Source organism: Lissotriton helveticus, chromosome 2_1 (assembly GCF_964261635.1).
Source record: "Lissotriton helveticus chromosome 2_1, aLisHel1.1, whole genome shotgun sequence".
Classification (NCBI taxonomy): domain Eukaryota; kingdom Metazoa; phylum Chordata; class Amphibia; order Caudata; family Salamandridae; genus Lissotriton; species Lissotriton helveticus.
The window spans coordinates 1,181,671,699-1,181,690,918 of record NC_136059.1 but is presented as its reverse complement, the minus strand read 5'-3'; the positions used below and the strand labels follow the sequence as shown (position 1 = coordinate 1,181,690,918).

Here is a 19,220-nt window from a genome sequence, read left to right as displayed (position 1 = left end):
AAAGACCAATACATTCACATTTAAAAAGAGTTCCGAATTAAAAGATTTTTACCACTGAAAAAGACTAACATTAACTTGTCCAATCCTCTAGGAACCACAATTTGCAATGTGTGAACCCAACTTACAACCCCTAGAGGAAGGAAGGAAGGTAAAGCGTTGTCTACCAGCAACTATAGACAGGTAGATATAGGATAGTGGGTTTCTGCTGCAGTAACCCCCCACTTTTTGCCAGACTACTGTTGCACTTTTTCTTGGTGAGTCCTGGGTCCCTGCCAATCAGGTTCCCAGGGCCGGTGTTCTTTCCCCAAAACTAACCCTATTGGCATCTCTGGCCACAGGTCAGCCCCTGGTGAATGGTACCACAGGTACCCAAGTTACTGTGACCAGGGAAGACCTCTAAGGGCTCCAGCACTTATTGTGCTACCCTTAGATGCCCTCTACCTTTACACACACACTGCCTTTGCAGGCTGCATGTTTTGGTGCAGAACAAAGTAGAGTAGACATGGCACACATCCCTGTGTGTCATGCTTACAACCCACTGCCCTGGCCTAGATCAGTCACCCCTCTAGCTGTGCCAGTGGTGAGGGTACAGGTGCATGAGCCCTGTACTCATACAGTGTCCAAGTCCACTCTTAGAGATTGTAAGTGCAGTGCTGCCATTAAGAGTATATGGTGCTGGGAGCTTGTCATTATGTACTCCACAGGACCATAATGGCTAAGCTGAAAACTGAGAAGTTTGGTATCAAATTTCTCAGCACATTAAACCCACACTGATGCCAGTGTGGGATTTAATGAAAAATGCACACAGAGGGCATCTCAGAGATGGCTCCTGAAAACTAATACACCACTAGTGTCCAGAATGAGTGGCTGCGTTCAGCTTCCCTGGGCATGTTTCTGGATCCCTGGGTCGAGAGCCTGCTGCTCTCTGGGGCCTGAAACAATGCACATCCTGGGACGAGGTGCCAAGTCTCCTCCCCCAGGACGGGCAGGGGAAGCTTCAAAGGCATGCTGCCTTTGTGAGCCTCCCCAGACCATTTGCTGCTTTCAGCAACTGGTCCCCACTGGTTCTACCCCCGACTTTGAGCGGGAGAGCCGGCGGGAAAAACAAGTGAGGGAAAGAGGAGTGCCCACGTCAACTCCACCCCTCAGGTGGGGGAGGCGAGGTGAAGCACAACTCCCAGTCCCTGCCATCACGAGGATTGGGATACCCAACCAACCAGGGACAAGGTCCTGCCCCCTCCCACTGGAGTCTGGCATTATAGGGGGTGTACCCACCCCAGGGATAGGACCAATTGGTCCCTGCCCTTTACCTACCTGTAACGCCCCAAAATCCAGTATTTAGGGGGCACCATGAACCTTGCTTCCTCAGATCCAGCCTGACAACAAGAAGAAAAGAAGAAGGAGGACCAAACAGAAGTGCAGCTAGCTAACAAGAGAAAGATGCCCACTGACTTGGCCCCAGCCCTACCAGCCTGTCTCCCCTCGAACCTGCTCCTGCGAAATCCCGGTGTGTCCTGCAGCCAGCAACCTCAAAAAACCCCGGAGGACCTGCCTGCCTTCACTTCCAAAGTCTGCTTCTCCTGTGAACACCAGATTTGTTCCACTGCAACCTCTGGCAGCAGCCAGGAACTGCAAACACAGCCCACTCTGCACCGGCCGAACCTGGCCCGAGCTAGAGTGGAAAACAACCACCAGGGGGTCACCCCGGCGATCCTGACCAGAGATCAGCGACCCCTGACCTGCCTCAAGCCTCCAGCCGACACCTGCAGCCTAAATCCAGAAGGCCCCCCTGACCGCGACCTGGAGCTGGTAAGAAGATCCTACCACAAAAGGCACCCCTGCATCAGACGCCCCACGGCCTTGTATGCCCAAACCTACAGTGCCTAACCAACCCGTAACTTTCCAACTTACCTCTCCAATTGGTGGTTGCACACAGAAGTCCTTCGTCTCCCTGCCTGCAGTGCTTTTGCAAACCAGAGGATCTCCACTGAAAACAACAGGGCACCCGACCTCGAAACAGCACTCTGCACCCGGCCACCCCAGTGCCGCTGAGGGTGCACCTTTTGTGCTACTTTGTTTCCCCACACAAGTGAGTAGAATATGCCACAACTTTATTCGGAGACAGCAGAGTTCAAGCAGCAGCATATTCTACTCACTTGTGTGGGCTTTCATGATCCAGGCAACTGTATATATATCTATATCATGTGATCAAGCGCTCTGTGAAGCGCGAAACGCGTTGTGATGACTGGGAACACCGAAGCCGAATAAATTAATTTTTGCACTACAACTGGGTTCGTGTCCGTACTTGCAGCCTTGAAGTAATTCTGCGCCGTGCCGGATTATTCTTGGAATATCTATATCTATATCTCTATATATATATCCAAACTAATGGCATGGACTAAATTGTCTAAACAATAGAATACGCCGCACTCAGTAATCCTTTACTTGTTTCTTTATTTTTCTCAGTGCATGTTCACTTCACCTACGCATTTCAGCCTCACATGACAAAGGCCCTGTGAGGCCGAATCGCGAAGGTTAAGTGGACATGTTCTGAGAAAAATAAAGAAACAAGTAAAGAATTACTGAGTGCGGCGTATTCCACTGTTTTGAAAACATATGTATATATATATATATATATATATATATATATATATATATATATATACATACATACATACATAATCCAAAGCTGTTGCAGGAACCCATTCGGGGATCAGCCACACACGAAATGGATCCAAATCCTTGCTTCCTCAGCTTGCTGGCAGGTTTGAAACACTCGTGTCCTCACAGGAATGCTGCCAAACGCGTTTCGAGAACCCAGGCTCTCTTCATCAGTGGCAAAGTTCATTGAGCACTGAAGCTGCCCCATAAATGATGAGTCCCCGCCCCCTGGGCGTGTGCAATCAGGGCGGCGTTTTTGGGATCTGTAGTCCTCTGTTCTAGGAAAGGGGCTTTTGCTTGAGGTAATGAAAAAAATAAAACCACAGTGGGTGTGAAAGTACATCTGTGTTTTCTGCCTGCCCTGCTTTTCAGCTGAAGACGGAGTGTGATGGGGCACCCCTGCAGAGCCCCAGCACGTTTCGTGTCCATGGTTGTCATCATGTGGTGTCAACCTCTGTTCTGTCTCAGAGCAGCAGGCTGAATCCCCACGACCGGGACGGCCGATACATAATCCAAAGCTGTTGCAGGAACCCATTCGGGGATCAGCCACACACGAAATGGATCCAAATCCTTGCTTCCTCAGCTTGCTGGCAGGTTTGAAACACTCGTGTCCTCACAGGAATGCTGCCAAACGTGTTTCGAGAGCATATATATAAATGCACATTTGAAGATGCTCAAGCAGCATACAAACAATACTCCACATAGAGTATAGTAAATACCATAGGGGTATCATTCTTGAGCCTGAACTCTTCTCCAGAGTAAATCAAACTGTAAGACCTGCAACAGGACTCAAATAGAAAACGTAACACAAATTAAACACTGAAAAGCTGTCATCGACGAAGTCCAGCACTTCTGCAGCTAGCAGAATAACCAAGAAAACCACTTATTGTGGAAAACAACTTCTGTAATCCCAACTGCCTGGGAATAAAAACACCAGGTATCAAATGACTCTATGCACTAAGCAAACACTATCCAGGACATACCAGATAAAACATAACTCAGTCATGTAGATGCCTTCTACCCAAGAACGAAACCCAAACTTACAAAATTAACCCAAGTGGACTTATCAGATGCCCTCTACCCAAGACCAAAAACCAAACTCAAGCTTACAAAATTAACCAAAGTGGACTTATCAAATATACCAGCTCTGATGCATCTTAAAACTGAAACAGCCTGTTCATCGAATAAATGGACACCATCAAGTGGCAAATCTTTTAGAGCCTCTTGCAGAAGTTCCGAAAATCCAGACTGACGCAGCCATGCATGCCTGCGCAGAGCAACTAACTGATTCATACCCTACCCACAGAATCAATGATGTACATACCACATTTAATGGTGAATCTTGCAGACTCCCAGCCATCTTGCACCACATGCAGTAGCTAATTTCTGTATTTCTCTGGCAGAGAAGGTAGCCTCTGTGTCTCAAAGCATGAGAAAATCTGCCCATAACATGTAGAAAATATATTCCTCCCACAAGTTTCTAACCATCTGCATTCTTTGCCTGATGGAACCAAGGGAGGGTAATTAGGGTCCGAAGGAGCTGTAGCAACTTGAACCACCAGCCCTATTGTAGTGGGGTGTTGCAGGAGGCAATGAGGGTCCCCAGGGACGTGTCGAAGCTTATGGCCCACAGCCTGGTCAACTGGAGCTCCCATCACAGGTTTTGCCCAAGCTCCTAGTAACAGGTCAAACAGACTCATTAAAAGGGAGCACAGGATCCACTTCGGTCTAGCCCTGATGAAGAATATTCACTAAAGGATACATGGACAATGTCAGAGGGGGAAATTGGCAATCCACAGCTGCCCTTTTCAATATTTCATCCAAAGAAGAACTTTCCTCCATAGCCATACCAAGAGGAGAAAGTAAATCTGAAACTGGAGAGGACTGATTGACACAAGAGTCATCCAAAGAAGACAATACTGTCTACGCTGCACCCGGCGCTGCCAGACACCATTGCGGCGTTATCTCTACGTTGGAAAAAGGAATGAGATGAGCGTCCACCACCGACGTCACTTGCCGATTGGGCTCCGACGTCGACAGAGGTGACCGCCTCACACAAACGAATCCTCGATCGATCCCTTGGCTTCGGTGATGATGCTGTGGTTTCTCAGAAAAGCACGCCGCCAGGAGTTTCATACAGCGCTCTTTCAATGCCTTGGGTCGAAGACATTGGAAGGAGTCCTTGGAGTCGTGATGTTCTCTGAGGCACAACATATAGAAAGTTTGCGGGTCTGTGATCGACATTTGTCTATCACAAGATCCGCAGGGTTTAAAACTGGATGACATCTCTTGAAAAAGCACACTGTTCTCTCTACAAGACTTTGCGATGGGCCTGAAAAACGTGCTCTTAACCGCTCTGGAACCACGTTACAAGAGCGGAAAAGAAGGACAGACGTCAGCGCGTCGGGGAGGGAGTTATATGGACTCAGTCTACGTCACATCCGGTGGACGATGTCGATACAGAGTCACGTGACGTCCTCTGTTGGCGCATGACATGCTATGGGAAAAGAATTCCAGATCACGTCTTGCGCCTGGGGAGGATTCAAAAGTAAGTAATATGTCTCTATTGGATGGAATGTTACAGTGGGGTTCTTATCGATTGCTAAATTTTTATGATAAACAATATAACAGCAGAACAAAAAAAGAAGAAAATTCTACACTTCAGGGTTAGATATCACTATGTTTTCAAGTCAATGACCTGAAGACAAAGTTAGTTACCTGCGGTAACAATCTTTTTTGTGGATACTCTATTTGCAGATTCCACATTTGTAGAACAACCCTAGGCATCCAACTGGATCCAAAAACTTCAAAACTCTCACGTCACCTTTGACAGGTTCGGGTGCAGAACAATACTTTGCTGCTGCGACAGAAGATCCTCCCGAAGAGGCAGTCTGACCGGTGGACAGATGGCTATGCTCAACAGCTCGAGATACAAAACTCTTCGAGCCCAGACCAGATCCACAAGAATGACTTGAGCCCGGTCGTTCCTGATCTTTTTGAGCGCTCTGGTCAGGAGTGGTATTGGCAGAAAGGCTTACAGGAGGCCAGAGCTCCTCTCACGACGATAAGCATCTCAGAGCAAGAGTCGCCTTGAAAAATCTAGCATGAGAGCTGCTGATATTTCACATTCTCAACGATGACTAACAGATTTAACCAATGCTCTACCCACTGCTGAAAGAGACCTTGCACCACCACCGGATGGAGACACCATTTGTGATTCGCTTGGCATATTTGGCTGAGTTTGTCTGCCCTGGTGTTCAGAGAGCCTGCTAGGTGTTGAGCCACCAAGGAAATACCCCGACATTCCAGCCATGTTCACAGACGCAGGGACTTTTGACAGAAGGTCCACGACCCCACCCTGCTTGTTTGTTGCAGTACCACATGGCAGTGGTGTTGTCCATGAACACCTGCACTAGCTTTCCTGTGATGAAGGGCAGAAAGGCTTTTAATGCCAGCTGGATCTCCCGGGGCTCCAGTAGGTTGATATGTAGACTGGATTCGACCGGAGACCAGAGGCCTCTGATCTCCACCTCTCGTAGGGGGCCACCCCATCCCATAAGTGACGCATCTGTCACCACGGTCAGATATGGTTGGGGAAAGGAGAAGGGTCTTTGGTGGACCCAGTCATGGTTTGTTAACCACCATTGCAGTTTCTTTGCAGTTCCCTCCAAGATCTGGACAATATCGGACAAATTGCCCTGATGCTGCGCAAACTGGAAAATCAAGTCCCACTGCAGAGCCCGCCTATGCCAGGGGGCACGTGTCACAAGCAAGATTCAGGAGGCGATGAGGCCTAGCATCATATCAGTCAGTCTCACCGAAATCCAGGATAGTGGCTGAAACATCAGGATCATAGCCTGAATATCCTGGACGTGCCACTCGGGAGGATAAGGCCAAACTTGCTCTGCTGAAAGGGAGCATCTGAGATGGAGTCAGATGTTTCTTCGTTAAGTTGATAGTGAACTCCAGAGAGTACAGCAGGTCTTTAGTAGCATAGGTGGGCCCGCCTTCAACAGCCAGTCGTCGATATAGGGGAAGACTGACACCCCTCATCTCAGTAGATGAGCTGCAACCAATGCTATCACCTTGGTAAACACTCGGGGGCACTGGTAAGCCCAAAAGGAATCAGAGCGAACTAAAAGTGCTTGTGTACACTGTGAACTGAAGATCGTACCTGTGGGCAGGCAGGACGGGGATGTGGAAGTATGCGTCCTGCAAGTCCAACGCTACCATTCAGTCTCCCGGGTCCAGGGCAAACAGTACTTGAGCAAGCATAAGCATTTTGAAGTTCTCCTTCTTGAGGAAGAAATTGAGAGGGCTCAGGCTTAGAATAGGAAAAAGGCCTCGGTCATTCTTAGGTACCAGAAATTAGCAGGATTTAAAACCACTACCTACTTCTGTTGTTGACACCCTCTCTATGGCTCCATTGGGCAAGAGAGCTGCCACTTCCTGGCACAGCAAGGAGAGAAGTTCCTCCATCAGCCTTTGGTAAGTGGGTGGCAGAGGTGGAGGGGTGTCGCAAAGGGAAGGAGTAGCCTCTTCAGACAAACTGAAGAACCAATCTGTCTGATGTTATAGACCTCCAGTGTTGGCAAGTAATGACGTATTCTGCCTGCCAATGGGTGCCCATGATGGTAAGAGTGCAAACTAAAGGGATTTGGAGGCTGTGTGTAGGAAACGGGGTTTTTGTTGCAGTACCTCCTCCCACCACACATGCACACACACACTTTTTGCCAGCCTACTAATGCACTGACTTATTGTGCCCTTGGTCCCTGCCAATCAGCTTCCCAGGGCCTGTGTTACTTCCCAAAACTTTACCTTGTACCCCCAATTGGCACCTCTCTGGCCACATGTCAGTCCCTTGTAAAAGGTACTATGGGTACCAAGGGCACTTTGGCCAGGGAAGACCTCTAAGGGCTGCAACACTTATTGTGCCACCCTTAGAGGCCCTGTACCTTTACACACACACACAACCCACTGCCCTGGCATAGGTGAGTCACCCCTCTAGCTGGGTGTACTATACCAGTGGTGAGGGTACAGGTGCATGAGCCCTGTGCCCCTACAGTGTCTGAGCCAATCCTTAGACATTGTAAGTGCAGTAATGCCATTAGGAGTATATGGTGCTGGGAGTATGTCAATACAAACTCCACCGCACCATAATGGTTTTACTGAAGACTGGGAAGTGTGGTATCAAACTTTTCAGTACATAAAATCCATACTGATGCCAGTGTGGTATTTAATGAAAAATGCACTCAGAGGGCATCTTAGAGATGCCCCCTGAAAAACGACCAGCTCCTGGTGGGTTCCCCGACTGGTACACAAAAATCTGCCACCTTGAGACATGTTTCTGGACCCAAGGGGTGGGAGTTTTCGCTCCATGAGCACAGAAATAAAGCCTTTCCTGGACGGAGGTGTTCACACCTCGCCCAGGCCAGGAAGAGTCCTCTGTGGCAGGGGAGCTTCAAAGGCCTTGCCGCTTTTGTAAAGCAACCCCCAGCCTCTCCTGCTTTCAGGAGCAGGCCCAATTCCAGTTTCCCCTCCTTTTCGGCGGGAAGACAGGCGGAAAAGAATTGCCAGCCCAGAAAGTGTGCCCACCTCTGTCAACCACACCCCTCATGTGGGGGTGGGGGGCCGAGGTTAAGTCCACTCTTTAGTGCCTGCCATCTTGCAGATGGTTCTCAGTCTCCAATCAGGATTAGGGATTGTGCCCACTCCCCCACATGGGGTGAGCACACCAATGATGTAGTCACTCTAAGGTCAGTAGCCCATTGGGTACTGACCTCAAGACCCCTAAAACAGCCCCTAAATACAGTCTTTAGGGGGCAGCCATGAACCAAGAAGACAGATTCCCGCAACCTACAAAGAAGAAGGACAAAAGAAGATGCCCAGCAGAGGAGACTGCAGAAAAAAACTGACTTGGCCCCAGCCCTACCGGCCCGTCTGCAGCTTCCAGAGATCCTGCACCAGAAGTCGCCCTGTCCTGCAGTCAGTGAACTCCAGAACCCCGGGAGGACTGACTGCCTTCCACAAAGACCATATCTCCTGTGAACAGCAGCTCTGTTCAAAAGCAACAGCTAAGAAAGACTCCGAGCCTGCTGAGGACAAAGATACCCAATGCTTGGAACCACCACTGCACCCAACGCCTACGGGCAGAGTTAGAGTGGACCACCGGTCCCAGCGAGGTCCCCCAGCGATCCAGAGTCCACCACGGGTTGACCGGAGACCAAAGCCAGCTTCCTACACTATGGCTGCCGGGGAAGTGGTGGACTGGCCTGACCTCTGGCTGCCCAACCAACAGGGTCTGTGGGTACTGAATGCAGAGTCATGCAGATACTGGGAAGCTTGCACGCGGTAGTGGTTGGGCTGGTAATGACGCGGCTGAAAGCCTCTCCAGTGAGCACGAAAGGATCGGAAGGTGGACTGGGGTTGGGAAGGGGCCAAAGAAAGGACAAAGGACTGGGCCGTAGCCCTGCTATTCTTGAAGAGCTCCAGCGCTAAGTCCATCTAGTCTCCAAAGAGACAGGAGCCAACAAAGGGCCATAAGAGATGATTGGACATCCCCTGAAAAGCCAGTCATCATCAGCAGCAGTTTGGGAAACTATTGCCCGTCATCCTCCGGAACCATGGGCAGTACCTACACAACCGAATCCAATAGTGCATGGCCAAAAGGCATGCGGTGTTCACAGACCAAAGTGCCAGGCTGGTGGAAGAAAATATTTTCTTATCTACGGTGTCCAGTCTCTTGGGTCCCCTATCCAGAGGGGTGGTAGGGAACGTGCCAGGATTTACACAAGAAGTAGAGGTTTGGATGACCAAGCTCCGTGAGGTACAGTGTTGCATGTGGAACTGGGGGTCCCCTGGGGTGGGATGGGGCAATAGCAGTGGGCAACTATCCTGTTCACAGGAGCCCTTGTGCTGGGTTTAGACCAAGTCCCAGGCAGGACGTCCGTGAGGGTTTCATTAAATGGGAGAAGTGGTTCTGAGGGGGTGAAGCCCGGCTGAAGCACATCTGTCAAGATGTTAGTCTTGACAACCACTGAAGTTAGGCTAATGTCCAGTACCTTGGATGCCCTTCTCACCACCATAGCAAAAGATGCTACTACCTCCGCTGCCATGGCATGGGGAGAAAGCATGCCAGATGTGTTCAGTTCACTGTCCTCTGCAAACTCCTCACACCAATCCATGGTGGGATCTAGGGGCTGGTATTCTTCAAAGTTCAGTGACCCCTCCCAATCCTCCCCAAGTCCTTGCCCACAGGAAAAAGATCCGTCTCTGGCGTGGAAGGTATAGCTCCAGTCTGCGGCAGACAACAGCCCTCCACGCCATGTCAGAATCGGGGATTAGAACAAGGATGGGGCCGCCGGTGTACACGAGGAGCTTCAGCATCTGGACCGTGTAATGTCGAGGTGGTACTACTGGAGCTGGTCCGGATTCATCTATGGATCCAAGGGACCAGACTGGTGCCGGGGGCGGATCCGCAGGCGGAGAACCAGTTGGGGCCCTTACTGAACATGCAGGGCCTGAAGGTGCGCCTACTAGCATAGGCCGACCAAAAAATGGGTGCATAACCTCATAAAACTCTTGAAGTGGGGCAGGGGTCACACTGGCTCCCAGAAACTCGAGGAGCCACTGTGCCGGCACAGGCGCAAACGCGGAGCCAGGCCTTGAGTGACGATGCTCCCTCATCTCGTCTGAAGACCGCGACGGATTGGGCAAAGCCAAAGACCTCTTTGACTTCTTACTCTTCTTTCTATTGTGGGACTTACCTGAATGCTCGGATGACCTTGAGTACGACAAGGATCTTGTGCTTCACGACTGATACCGGGACCTTCATCTCGACAGGGATCAAGAATGTCTCCACGTCGCACAACGAGTGGCAAGGAGTGCAAGGGACTGCTCCCTCAAAGTCTTGGGGTGTATGGCGTGGCCATGGGCGCAGGTCTTTGCTTCGTGGTCGTGCTCCAGGCACCAGAGGCAAACAAGGTGCCAGTCCGTCATAGACTTCTATCGATGACGGGCACTGCAGGGTTTGAAATGGCCTTCGTAGCGGGCATCTTTGCCACACCAATAGAAGATTTCTAGACTTCAATACATGTCGAAGAAGGGGTAAGGCAAAAATTGACTGGGGGTAGCTCTCTCTGGATCTGCGCTGACTGCCGCAGAAAGAAAAGGACGGACGCCAGCGTGCTGGGGTGGTACCACACACATCACTTCCAGCAAGGCCAACAACACCACACTGAGCCGGACGACGCCATTTACCAGCAGGCAGGGGTACTGCTCATGAGAAATTTCCAGATGCAGTCTGATGCGTAGGGATAATTCTAAGGTAAAGAATCTGAGGCTACAAAGCTCCTCTTGATGGATACTGGACGGGGCAGAACTGGTTTACTGAGCATTTTCCAAGAAAACAAACAAGTATACCTGAGGAGTGCTTCACTGGGTGAAGATATTCCGGACTACCTCCAGTATACAACACCACTTGTGGTAAGCAAAATAACACTGGTTCAAGCGGTTGGCTCCGACATGCAGAGACTACGCTAGGTGATTCCATTGATCAGATCCCTTGGCGGTGTCCACAAGACCGCAGGCTTAACAAAAGGGAAGGAGGTGAGATCGTCAAGACCTGGACAGACCGACATGGGATGGTGGAGAGAAAGGCCTTCAAAGCCAGCCGAATCGCCTGCAGGTGCAACAGGTTAATATGAAGGGCCTGTTCTTCCGGAGACCAGAGGCCTCTGATCTCAATATCCTTCAGATGGGCTAAGGGGGATGCATCCATCACTACCGTAGTCACAATCAGAGGAGGACTGAAGGCCATCCCGCATTCCAGTCCACTTCCTCCACAGAATTAAAGGAAATAACAACGGAATCCAACAGGTTTACCCTGTACTGTAGCCACTGCCTGTGGAGGAACCACTGCAAGGCCTCTTGTGCCAGCATGCGTGAACAGGAGAATGCAGGAAGCCAGCAGACCTAGGAATCATAGGACTCTCAGGACTGGAACTCTTGCACCTTGCTGGAATGATGGGACCATTTCCTGGAAGTCGCTGATCCTTTGCGGTGGAAGAAAGGTGAAGAGAAGTGTGGTGTCCATTACAGACCCAATGAATTGGAACCACTGAGAGGGTGGCCGGTGAGATTTGGGCAGGCGGATTCAAAAGCCCAGGTCAAATAGCAGGGATGCCATTGAACGCACAACACTACCTCTGGCAAACCAGCTTTGATCAGCCAGTCATCGAGATCGGGAAATATGGGAATGCCCCATTTTCTGAGATGGGCTGTCACCACTGACTTCACCGTCACAAAAACCTGTGGTGCCGACGTGAAGCCAAAGGGTAATACTGCACATTGGTGGTGTGTAGAACCCACCACAAATCTCAAGTACTTCGGATGGAACGGCAGGAAAAGGATTTGGAAGTATGCATCCTGCAGGTGGAGTAACACCATCTAGTCTCCGAATTCCAATGCCAGTAGTACTTGTACAATAGGGCAGTGAGAGGAGGGCCAGCGGCTTTGATTGCTGTTAGGTTTGTGGCAGGTGTTGCCAAAATGAAAAACATTTTTGGAACACAAAAACTTTGAAACGGACAATAGCCTTGAAACAGAGGAGATGATTGTAGACCCAGGGAACGAGCAGTGGCACTGCTGGTCTTTAAATGCTCCAATGCTGAATCAGCCTCGTCGACAATCAAGCGTCCCCTGTCAAATGAAAATGGAAAGTCAGCTAGGTTCACTGGACGTCTAGTGAAAAGTTTAAGGTGCTCAGCCCGGCATGTCTGCGGATAGCGATCAAGGGGCCCATGGCACGGGCCACCAAGTTGGCTGTTTCTAATCCTTACTTTCTGATATGCTAGGAGGCTCAACTGCCTTGTATCAGCTCTTGGAAATGCAGCACATCACTTACGGTAAATAAGGGACCATAATCTGAGCCATATCCCATACAGCATGGCTGAAACGTGCCCAGAGACAGTTCACATTCATATATTTTAGAGCTATGCTCCCCGCAGAAAAGGCTTTCTTCCTTCAAGCCTCCAATCACAATGATTCCCGGTCAGTCCCCTAGGCCTTGCAGCCACTTTGATTCTCTGTCAGCCGTTTTTTTTTTGGGAAGACTGACCAGAACAAGAAGCTTGTATTACCAGATTATCTGGCGAAGGATGAATGGAAAGTAATGGTTGATTACCTGGTGCAGGACGGTACTGATGGGCCACTTATCTGTTAACTGCTGGACCCGAAAATGGTTTCTTACATGCTGCCAGACCGGTTCTAGTATTGCTGCATTAAAAGGAAACAAGGGCTCTGGCGCTGGAGTCAACTGCAAGAGGACTTCTGTAGGAACATTTGTTTTGGTGTCTGTGGCTGGAAACTAAAATTCAACACCTCAACAGCTTTCAGCATAATCTTATGTATGGAGACCACTTCATGTGCTGGGAGGCCAGAGGTGAAGTCCAGGGCCAGTTCGGGGAGGCATCCAACCATGAGCAGAGGATAGACCCTGGAACTCTCCCTGAAAACCTTTGCCTGTGTCCCCAACAGGGCAGAGATCCAGATGGTCCAAATCAGTTCCAAAAATGTCGTGAAGTTTATTTGGTACTCCACTTCCTCAATGAGACGTTGGGTTTCCGACTGTGTCGGAGGTAGAAGTACGCCTGGGGATGGTGCTGGTGGTAGCAGCGCTGTCAACGGGCGTCCTTTAAAAGAGGACCGGGTTGAATCAATACGGAGCCGGCATCAAGATCGATGGTATGACACCTGTCAGTGTTGCAAATATAGAGAGGAACCTTCATTATGCATATAGAGATGATGGGGCCGCAGAAATTCCGGATGGCATAGATGTTTTCAAAAAGGGAGTACATGGTGTTTTAGAACGCTGCTGGGTCTGGTCCTGGTGTCAGAAATTCTGGGGAAACTGGTGTTAGTGTGGGGCTGGGAGGCGCCAATCCTGTAGTCAAAAGATCCGGTGGAATCCAAGGTCGATACAGGGACGGGTCCAGTGGAGTCACCAGTGGGGACCGCTCGGAGGGGAAGTCTTTGAGGTAAGTCGACTAACTCCTGCTTAGAGGACGGATGTCCTGTGGAAGAGCGACCTGGTAACTTACCTTTTGCATGTTTCTTGGATGTCTTATGCTTCTTCCTTTTGCTTCTAGATGAAGAAGATGGTGACCAGGAGCAGTGCCTAGAAAAACCTTTTACTAGGTCTGTCCTCCTTGGCTCAGCCATAGAGAGCTTAGCTTCACACTCCTCGTTGTCTTTGGAGTGCACGCTACCACATGAGGAACAGGTCGGGAGTTGTGGACTGACCCCGAGTACAAGAGGCAAGCAGTGTAGGGTCCATGATGGATATCGGTCTCTCACAGTCCCTACAAGGTTGAAATCACGATTTTTTTTAGGGGGGACATGGTATTGTACTAATTTAATTTTGTGTGAGGGAAATTTCCCCTCAAAGAGCACTGCTCTGGATCCGAATCAAAGGCACAAAAAAGGGGACCTAATGTTGTTGCACTAGGTCGGCTCTCTATGGCTTCAATGACATCACCAGGCGCCACTTTCAGCACTGATATGAAGCCAGCGCCCCCTACCAGTGGCATAAGAGCTTTAAAGTTTTTGGATCCAGTCTGACACCAGGGATTGTTCTACAGGCAAGGAATCGGCAGGTAGAAGTGTCCTTCAGAATAGGGGTAACCACACACCATAAAAATACCAAGTTTTTAAAACAATTGCTCTAGTGTTGCTCTGTTGTCTACCCCATAAAATACAATGTTTTTAAAATAATTGCTCTAGTGATGCTCTGCTGTCTACCCCATGCCAGCATGGAATCAAGACTGACCGACCATCTAAGTCAAGATCAAATCGCATGCTAAACATGCAAATTTTTCAGGGAAATATCCCAGCACATAGTCTGTGTGAAGTCACCTAAGTAACTGATAAGGCACCACTCAGTTGCTTGCCTTTTGTCAAGGAGGGCTTTCCATTTGTCCTCCTGTTGCTTCTTCTCCCTTGATGTCATGGAAATTTTGGGAGGGGAAGGAGGAAGGGTAGGTGAGGGGCATCCCACTGGCTCGGTCAAGTCTATTCATATGAGCTCACAGAACAGGAATAAATGTAACGTCTTGTATGATAAGCCTACTGATCTTTCAAAGGATTTCAACCACCATTTCATGAAGGCAGCAGTGCACAAAACATGGTTCCATGAACATTAAATGAAATGAAAATGACTTTGGAACGGTCAGTTTTAGATTTTATCCCAAGTCAAAGAGCAGGTGGTGAAAGGTCTCTTCCCAACTATGAGATGTTAAATAAGGGGAGAGGATGTGGCCTAACAGCTATGGTGGACGACCACAAATCTGGGGAATCGGGTTCGAGTCTCTGCAATGACGCCCAACATCCTGTGATTCTGGGAAAATCACTTAATCTCCCTGTGCCTAACAAAAATGAATGTGTCATTTTGTAACATAACTGGTGCTCATGTAAAGCACTCGGATACCTTTGGGTCAAGTTAGCACTATATAAAACTATGGGGGGGAAGTAATAACTAACAAAAACAATAAAGAACAACATTTAGACAATCCCACATACAGCAAAAGGCATAAATAGTGTTGTGGCCATGACAAGAAAAATCGCAACTGTTCAGGAAACTTAAGAAACACAGTCTAATAATAGGCAGATTTAAACTGGCAACCATTAAGCACTGTGAAAACAAAATGAAAAACAAGCCCATTGCAATTACCAAACTAGAGCCGTTTGGTATTAATAAAAGACGTTCGTCAAATATTTAAATGAAAAACTGAGCGACATGCCTAAAGCCCACCTGACAAGAAGTGTTTAGTATCAAAGTATAAGACCGGATTCAAAGAAGGTCATGTAATGCAAGTTCATATGATGCCATAGCTTCTTGTGTTAAGCAGCAATTTTAAAGCAATTTTAAAATCACATGGGGATGCATCAATATCCTCTTGCACACTTACTAACAGCACACAGTTTTACCTGCTCTCTGATCACAGTCTTATAATGTGACATGATATTATCATGCTGCTCTAGAGTCTTCTTCACCTCCTCTTCCTTCTTGTCCTCTTCACTGGACTTGTAGATCGCTTTTATTATAACAGCTGCAAAATAATATGCAACAGTTATCAGAACATTGTATTTGGTTTCTACTAAACATTCTCAATTGACATCTTAACTGTAATTTCTATTTAAACATAATGCTTTTCAAGTGGTAGATGGCGAGAAGAAATTTTGAGGCATACATCAGACAATTTATATATGCCTCTCAGGGTCCATGCAAGATGGGATACATCACCCTCGGTTCTAACTGGGACATAATACATGGCCTTAGAGTTAAATGGGAGGAGAAAAGTTGAGTTTCATACGTTCCTTCCTCTCAGCTTGCTTCCCTCTTGTTGAAATACTTTAGGACTGTGATACTGTCACTTAGAACATACATGTCTGGACCTGCATCAAGGGAAGGGAGGCCACCCAGACCTGGTGTAATGCTCAAAGTTGTAGTAAATCAAAATGAAAATGACTCCCTGCTTGCAAATGCAAGCCTTTACCTAAAGGTTCCCAACATGAACTGCCAACTGAGAAGGAAGGCATTCAATACCACTGACCTGGAGCCATGGTTGGCTGAAGGTCCCATTGCAAGCAAAGTGCTCTAAATAGCCGATCAGTGTAAGAGTATATACAATTTCAGCATCAACATTATCAAGCTCAACACCTCCTCCACACATGGTTCATGTGGTGTTTAAGACTCCACTTTGTAAGGTGCACCTGAAGAACAAAGCAAGTGCAGGAGGCCAACTTGCCAGAAAAGCAAAGGACTAGCAAGTCCAGTGACTTGAGGACATGGGTGACAAATTGGATCGATAATGCCTTTTCTAGCAGAAAAACTTTTTCTGAATTGTGACCAAACTGCTCCAATGAATTGGAGTCTGTGGCAAGACTCCAAGAAGGAATGGATATACTGCTCAAGAACTCATCTTGAACAACGATTCGCCCAGGTATGAACAGAAAAAGATCACATGGCTGGTGATTATGTGTAACTGGCAACATCAGGACCCTGGGGAACACCTTTGATACAGATGTGAGCCAAACGACAGAGTGCCAAACTAGCACTGTTCCTACCCCACAAAATGCCTGTGGAAATTTCAGGGGCAGGCCCAACTAAGATGATCAAAATGACAAATATTTTCAAGGTTCACACTAACTAAAGCAACAATACTACCCAACTAACTCAGTCTGGCCTTTAAAGCGTATGCTCTCTGTATACTACTGAGGTTATGAGAATAAATATTAACTTTGGGAAAGTTTAAAGAATATATGAGAAGTTTTATTTTTGTACAGATGCAACAGAATGTGGCAAGCTTCAGAAACATCTTTTTAGTGGAGAGGCTTAGTAGGGTGTCTGAGTCAACATCTGATACAAGAATCACTGTTTAGCAAAGAGAGGACATCAAGGGAGGCTATGTGGATAAAAAAAAATAAAGGAAACTGGAATGGAACCTAGAAAAGTAGGTGTTTTATTGGGAGCGCAAGTCCTTCTTGATGTAATGTTACAGTTGGGTTCCTACTAATTGTTACATTTTTGTGGTACCAGGAGAGCCAGTGCCACCAGTCGTTCCTGCATCTCCAAAACATTAACTGCTTGAGTCAGAGCCCCAATTTTAATTGTCTTTATACGCAATAAACCTTTTACAAAATGCAAGACTGCTTTCTTACATATACATGCCACCAAAATTCCTGGTCTAGCAGAGAGGAAACACAATTGAAAATGGGACTGGCTCAATAGTTGAAGCAATGGATGTAAATCTTCCAAAAAAATGCTAAGTTAGGATTGTGGCAAGCAGACGAGTGAACTTGGAGGTGCCTTTCCAAGAAAAGCACGGGAGTAACCTCACTAAATAATCTGCCAGACCCACTAGTCCAAGATAGTTTCACAATTACAGGCAACATGGATTGTAGCTATCTTCCTCCCTCAAAACCAAGAAAAGTAGGGAAAGCAAGAGTATTGAATCAAAGGAGTATAGAGCTGAAGAATATCAATGTTACCAGATTGTTTGTTTCCAGATAACATATATATATTTTTTAATAGACAACCTATATTGCAATGATAATATACCTTGTCAAACGTTCAGAACTGCCTCTGCCCCGTAGATTCACCCTAACTTTAGCTGTAAACATTAACATATTTAGGAAGCTTGATGCAGATCCAGGCAGACAATATTTAACAGAACACTCATGCTAAAATGTCCTGGATTTACTTTGCATGTTGTATTACCATATTTAAAAAAAAGGAATGCAGGCAGTATTATGTATAAATAATTTAATACGAAAATGTAATTATTTTCCGGTATTTTGCGCTTTAGTGAACAAGTCATAAAAGAACCAGTCTTGCATTAGAAGATAGCACTATGAGGCAAATAATTTGATCAAAATGTTTCTCTATTTGTGTATATAAAAATGCAATGTTTAGTTCTTAGTCAGTATAATGAAAAGATAAAACAAATTATATTGTTGCTCCAGATATTAATATGGCATGAAAGAGCAAGTTACATACCTTTGGTAACACCCTTTCTGGTAGAGACTAACCTTAATCTAACTGTAGATTCCTTGCCTTCTAAATACTTCCCAAGGCGTCAGACTGGACCCCGAAAGGTTTGAGTAGTACCTCTGTGCAACGCAAATGACATGTGGAACCAATATAGTTGTCACACTTGCGCTCCAATGTCAGTTGTTTACGAGGCTGTCAGCGTCCATAGACGCAGAACCCCAACAGCATATTGGCATCAATCAGTGTGCAGATTCCTAGACTGTTTTTTTTTTTAAACCAATTTTTACTGATTTTTAAGCATCAGGCATACAACATACTTTGCCGTCCTACACGGGCGGCAGCATCAGATGTTCAAGGCATTGCATAGTATTCTTTGACAGGAGTGCATGGTTCAAAGCTATAAAACAAAACTAAATGTCAACACAAACTAACTGAGATAGCAGATCACAAATAGATCATGGGCATTAATAAAAGGCAACATATGGTATACCGTGCAAACCAAATTATGATGGGCAAACTATGACATCCCATGCTAGGGCACCAATAAACAATCAGACTGTATTTGTTAAAGGTTCCGGAGCACCCCTTCCCCATTTGCAGAAAAAGGGAACAACAATCACCCGGTCCAGCGGGCGCACAGGTGCAGATTTCTAGACTTGCCATTGTTTTTAAGGACAGAGTCCAATACACAGAACTGGGAGGATGGGAGGGTAGCAAGGAATCTGCAGTTAGATTTTGTACCAGAAAGAGAGTCATCAAAAGTAACTTATTCTTCTAAATAAAGACTTCTAACCACAGATATGTCACTTTTTAAATAGATACCAAAGCAAAAGTTTTTAGACGTAGCTTTGTGAATTGGCTGAAACTAAAAAGTTCTGTAGGACTGAGAGGGAGAAATGGCTACTCTCAGCCAACTTTGTTGTCCAGGCAGTAGTGCTTCATGAACGTATGGAGGGATGCCCACGTGGCCGCCTGAGAAATGTCCTGGACAGGAGCTTTGCATGTCATT

General features: G+C 47.3%; 1 protein-coding gene across 6 annotated transcripts in view; it reads right to left on the bottom strand.

Annotated features, from left to right (window-relative positions):
* USO1 (USO1 vesicle transport factor) overlaps positions 1 to 19,220 on the bottom strand; it is a 515,242-nt gene that overhangs the window by 102,980 nt on the left and 393,042 nt on the right. For all 6 annotated transcript variants that reach the window (XM_078676053.1, XM_078676052.1, XM_078676055.1 and 3 more), the window contains one exon: positions 15,646 to 15,767. In XM_078676053.1, the coding sequence (XP_078532179.1) occupies positions 15,646 to 15,767 (122 nt within the window). The remainder of the gene's footprint in view (positions 1 to 15,645; positions 15,768 to 19,220) is intronic.